The sequence below is a fragment of the Morone saxatilis genome, unplaced genomic scaffold (genome assembly GCF_004916995.1).
Source record: "Morone saxatilis isolate NCDOM2014 unplaced genomic scaffold, NCSU_SB_2.0 Contig15, whole genome shotgun sequence".
Taxonomy (NCBI): Eukaryota; Metazoa; Chordata; class Actinopteri; family Moronidae; genus Morone; species Morone saxatilis.
This window is the reverse complement of record NW_023339707.1, coordinates 22,622,366-22,627,662: the sequence shown is the minus strand read 5'-3', so window position 1 is coordinate 22,627,662 and position 5,297 is coordinate 22,622,366. Positions and strand designations below refer to the sequence as shown.

The window sequence follows — 5,297 nt, the reverse complement described above, 5'->3', positions numbered from 1 at the left end:
GGGGGGGTTACAGGGGGCAAAAGAAGAGGCAGAGAGGAGGGGCGTCCAAAGATGAGGGTGGGCTGTGGGGGCTAGAGATGGATGGCAATATTCTCTTTTTCCCACTGCTGTCTCCTGCTGTTTCTCACACTGAGCAGTGGATCCAGTCTCCAGAAAAGTTGTGCGGTGGCTGGAAAAGCTGCAAGATCCACAACAGTCGGGCTCTCCTCAAAAGATGCAGTTCGGTGTTCTAATCAATCTGTCTGTGCGCACACCACACACCCGGGGGGATGCAGCCCAAGACGGGGATGGATGAGGTCCAGCTCTGATCTTTGCCCAGTCTTCTTCTTTTCTCCTTAAAGTAGGAACTGACTCCTCACGTCACACAGGTAGCAGTGTGCTCTTCTGCTTCTGTCTGACACAACTCAGGTGCTCCCTTCAAACTCTCCCCAACAAGTCATCAAGTCCAAGGGCACGTGCGAGTTTCACGTCAGAGAGGAGTGACTTGTTGTGCGGGGTCCCTTTCTTCTTTGCTCCGTTTGCACTCCCTGTCCCTCTGGTCTCAGTTGCTTCTTTGCTCTGACTGAGCTTACAGGAGGGCTCACAGTGGAGTTTTATCATCACCCTTTCTCCCTCCCGCTTCTCTTTCTCCCCCTCTCCCACTCCCTCTCCCTGCCTCTCTCACTGCTTCTCTTCTCCCTTGCCTCTGTTGGCAATCTTACTAGCTTATTCAGCTCTGTTTTATCTCACAGATGAAATGCTCAAGCTGAAGAGGTTCTTTGGCAGACAGGTCGTGTGTGTGTGTGTGTGTGTGTGTGTGTGTGTGTGTGATGTGTATAGAGTCGTGTATCTGCCTGAGAGTGTCTGTCATTTTGGCTCAATATTAGCCTACTCTACCAAAGCCCTGTGTTTAGATCCAAGCAAGATATTGAAATTGACTTTTTTTGTGACCTTAAGGCATTATCTTGTGTAATCTGTTGATTGAAAACCTGCCAAAGAATCCTGTCTGTGCTGTATACCGCAGTTTGCTTTCTCCTGTGTTTATGTTCAGCAAAATGTCTCACTTTTCTGGACGCTCTATTAGGGAAAAGATTTTGAAGTAATACTTACATTTCAAGTAGCATAAATTGCAGGTTTCAGTAAATAACATATGACTGATGTGTTTTACAAATTGTTGGTCTGGGTATTCCTACAATCAGCTCATTTGTCTAAAAGGAATTCAGCCCTTTCATACTCTTATTATGATAAATAACACGTTAGCTCATGAGTGCCTACCAGAACTTTTTTTTTTGTTTTTTTACTTCACAACTAACTTTTTTAGACTGCTTTTTGGTCTACTTGATATTATTACATTTTAACACAGCGCCACCCAGAGGCAGCAGCCTGCAGTACAAGCAACTAACCAGTACCCTTCCATTATGGCTCCACACTGGTGCCATCCTAGTTCCTGTATCCGCTGGCACATCTGTGTGAAAGCAGCAGCAGCCAACAGTCAAGTTGGATAGAGGGAAACAGAACAAAACAGGAAATTGGGTAATTTTGCCTTTAAAATAAAACAAGACTTTTTTTTTTTTGGTTTGTCTTTGTCAGCTTTTTTCAGCCATTTATTACTTTAGTGAACTATTTTAAACATTTAGCCAATTACATGGCCGGTCCCAGGATTAAATCATTTCAGGAGGCACTGGGCAAAAATAAAATCCAAACAATTAATTCTCATGTAGAAGTGAGGTAGAATAACAGAGAATAAAAGACCCCCACCAAAAATGAATAATATCACTGCTTTTACTACTTTTACCATCCCATAGTCACTGTGCAATCTATTGCCCATGTGCTGCTACTATTTGTGTTATCTGTTGTTGTGGATTCTTACTGTTTTTTTCTCTTGTACATAGTGTTTTATTATTTCCCTACTCTTACTGTTTTTTATCTTTCCACTTTGCTGCTGAAACATTGGAATCGCCCCAATGTGGGACAAATAAATAAAAGAATATCCATCTATCTAAGTTATTTAGTTTTATTTTGAAAGTGCCGACCGGAAGTTACACGTTACGAACGCGTCACAGAAAGCTCCGCGGCTGCGCACAAACCAGTACAGCTGACAGCTTGAGTGAATTACCGCTGGCTGGAACATCGACCAGGACTTTTACTATTTTTTTTCTTGTTGTAGCCGCTCCGTGTTTTCTTCGCGTCGTCCCACATTGTGCAGTAGGAGTGTAGCAGCGGAGCCACGTGTACAGGAACTGGAATCTGACAGCTGGCCTCAGGTCAGTTTTACCAGCTAGCATTTAGCCCCAGCTGGCACTCTCTCACTCCCACAGTCGTTTGAACTTCTCCGTAGTGTCGTGCAGTCGTCGTGCTTGCCAGGTTGGTAGCCTCTCTACTGAACACTGTCCTCCTCTCCCGCTGTAGGTTTAGACTGGTTTCTTACACCGGTTAAGCGCTAATCAAGGGTGTTTTAGTAGCCTGCGCGTGTTAGCCCCTCAGCTAGCATCGCGTCACTTAGCCGCGGTGTCAAATAATTCGAATGACGTGACGAGGCTAGATTCACGAGCTGGCCGTTAAATTAACGTTAAGAAAACCGTTGGCTGCTTTATGAGCACGTAATAAATCATATTAACGCATAAATATAACGATGTAACGTTAAAGGCTTGACAGCTAAGATGTCGTTATATCCTTATTACAGCACTATTAAGGCGTTCACGTCTGTAGTAACCAAACTGCGTTTATAATGCTTTTTTAAATCGCCAGAGAACAAACATTACAGGACATTACTCGAGTTTTAAAATCGCCTTTGAGTGTGTTTGATGTCTAGTGTTTCTTTCGCTTTTGACTGCATATATCTGTGTATTCGTGGATGTCAAAGGCTTCTGTTGACTCTGGCTAGCTGTTTTTATTATTTTTTTAACAATATTGCTTCTTGAATTCCCAACATAACTTAACCTTACGTGCCAGAAGTGAGGTTGACGTGAATGGGAATTTCCAGTGGGCGTGATGCAATTACGGGAAATCCAATTGGACGTGAACGCGACATGAGGAAAACAGTGTTAAAAAAAAAAAAGATTCCCAATCTTTTTCTTTAAGGGATCCCTTTTTTTATATATCATTGAGTAAACTGACGACCCCTGATATATATTTTATGGATATTAACAGTACAGAACAACTTAAACTGTTCAGTGAACCCAAATAACTGCAGGAAGGTTGTGTAGAACAAGCAGTTTGGACTTTGGAGCAGATTATTTCATGTAAATATTACGTCAGATGTGAGTTTTCTGATGGTTTTACGAACTTTTTGTACAATTCTGTGTCTGTTCATTTATTTTTCTAAACAGAATTAGACAAAATGCTGAGATATAAGCCTACAGTGTATATTTTTAAGTCTTTTTTAGCCCTCATGACCCCCTAATAAAGCTTTGGCGACCCTTAGTGAGGATCCCGACCCCCAGGTTGGGCACCACTGGTGTAAAACTATACAAGTGATGATGTACAGGCATCAACACTATCTTGTCTTAGCTAATTTGGATCGATGCATCTATTTTCAGAGTTGGTTCGCATAACTTAACCTTTGCTTTTACATTTTTTTACAGTCATGGCTGTTTGTAGGAAACTGTGCTGCGGAAACCTTCTGGCTGTGTCTCTGCTTTTCTGCGTCCTGCTCCAAACCGAGGACGTGCGCGCGCGGCCAGCCAATATGTCGGCCTTTAAAGATAAGTCTCCTCCGAACAAGGACGAGAACGAGATTCTTCCCCCAGACCACCTGAACGGGGTGAAGATGGAGATGGATGGCCACCTCAACAAGGACTTCCACCAGGAGGTGTTCCTGGGTAAAGAGATGGAGGAGTTCGAGGAGGACTCCGAGCCGAGGAGGAACAGGAAGAAGCTTATTGACATATTCACCAAGTAAGATCTGCGTGTCTGTGTGGGTTCGTTGTTTCAGTCTCAGTCAGGAGTTACAGCATTCCTGAGATAAATGGTTGAGCGTAGCTGCTGATCAGGTCCACCAGCATTAAGTCAAAGCAGCTGCAGGGCTATAAATGCCAAATATTTGAATACTAGACTAGCAAAGAGGTGTAGCTTAAAAACATCTCATCTGCTTTGATAAGTGTACTCACTCACTGACTATGCAGACAAATATTTGAACGGCTAACATCGTTGTTTTTTTAAAACACAAGTGCATTCTTTCTTTCTTCATTTTCTTACACATTGCCTGATGTTTGTTATGTGAAACTGTTTTCCGCGTATGCTTCTGCCTTCTACGACGAGGGAAGTTACATCACTGAGGCTACAAAACACTCTTTCCCTTTCTCGTTCTGTGTTTGTTTTGCAAAACCAACCAAACCAAATCACATCTAAACGCCCCTTCAGCTTCTCACAGCAGTGATAAGTAGAGCGAATATTCAGATTCTTTACTCAAGTAAAAGTACTAATACCACACGGCAAAAAGACTCCGTTATAAGTAAATGTATCAGGAAACTGTAAAGTGCTCTAAGCAGAGATTGGTGAGTGTTTAAAGTGAATATATAATGAGTTGTACACATACACAAAAGCTTAAAAGAGAGGACTACTCTATGTTTCTGAATGGTCCTTTATGCTTGTAGTTTGTAGAAAGTTCTCTTCACAAATAGATGTTATTTAGTTTGAAGAATCTGCAAAAAAAGTCAACATTTTGTTACTTGGAAAAGAAAACGCTGCCCTGTGGTTAACAAAGGTTCCTCTGGGTAACGGTTAAATAAGAACAATCTCAGTCTCGAGTGAACAATAATAATCAATAGTCTATAACAAACAATTAACAGGCATGTTGCTGCTTCTTAAAATGTAGAAATAATAGAAACAATAAATAACTATCTATGTTAAAATGAAGAAGAAAAACGGCAATATAACGGGTGACCCCAAACTATAGAGCAGTAACATTTATACTGTTATACAGTATATTATTAGATTATTATGACTCGTGCATTAATGTTTAAGCAGCATTGTCTTTTGCAGTTGGTTCAGGTGACGCTGATTGTGAATACAGGGCTGTAACTAATGATTATTTTCATTATAGATTAATCTGCTGGTTAGTTTCTTGATCAGTCCATTCATTCTATATTTAGGAAGTGTCATATAATGGAAGTACTCCGGTACACATGCATCAAATGTGTGCTTGAGTACAGTATGCATTTGTAAGGCAGTGTGCCATTGTTAGAGCAGAGAATAAAGCAGAGGAAAAACTAATCCTTCTCCCTGACTTGATAAATTTCCTTTTTTGGGAAGAAAAGTACTCAACAAATCCTCACTATTCTTTCCTTATTTGACCTTAAATGGTAAAGAAATGTCCG

General features: G+C 41.4%; 2 protein-coding genes across 3 annotated transcripts in view; one reads left to right on the top strand and one right to left on the bottom strand.

The window, feature by feature from the left end:
* The window catches only part of c1qtnf12 (C1q and TNF related 12), a gene marked incomplete in the record, with an annotated part of 18,119 nt that extends 16,101 nt beyond the window's left edge, over positions 1–2,018 (bottom strand). The window contains 1 exon segment of the mRNA XM_035656175.1: positions 1–2,018.
* A 63-nt stretch (positions 2,019–2,081) lies between these two features.
* The window catches only part of sdf4 (stromal cell derived factor 4), a 7,747-nt gene continuing 4,531 nt past the window's right edge, over positions 2,082–5,297 (top strand). The window contains exons 1-2 of one of the 2 annotated variants that reach the window (XM_035656174.1): positions 2,082–2,343; positions 3,564–3,876. In XM_035656174.1, coding sequence (XP_035512067.1) covers positions 3,566–3,876 — 311 coding nt within the window. In that variant the 5' untranslated portion in view covers positions 2,082–2,343; positions 3,564–3,565. The remainder of the gene's footprint in view (positions 2,344–3,563; positions 3,877–5,297) is intronic. The other variant, XM_035656173.1, reaches the window with a different exon arrangement.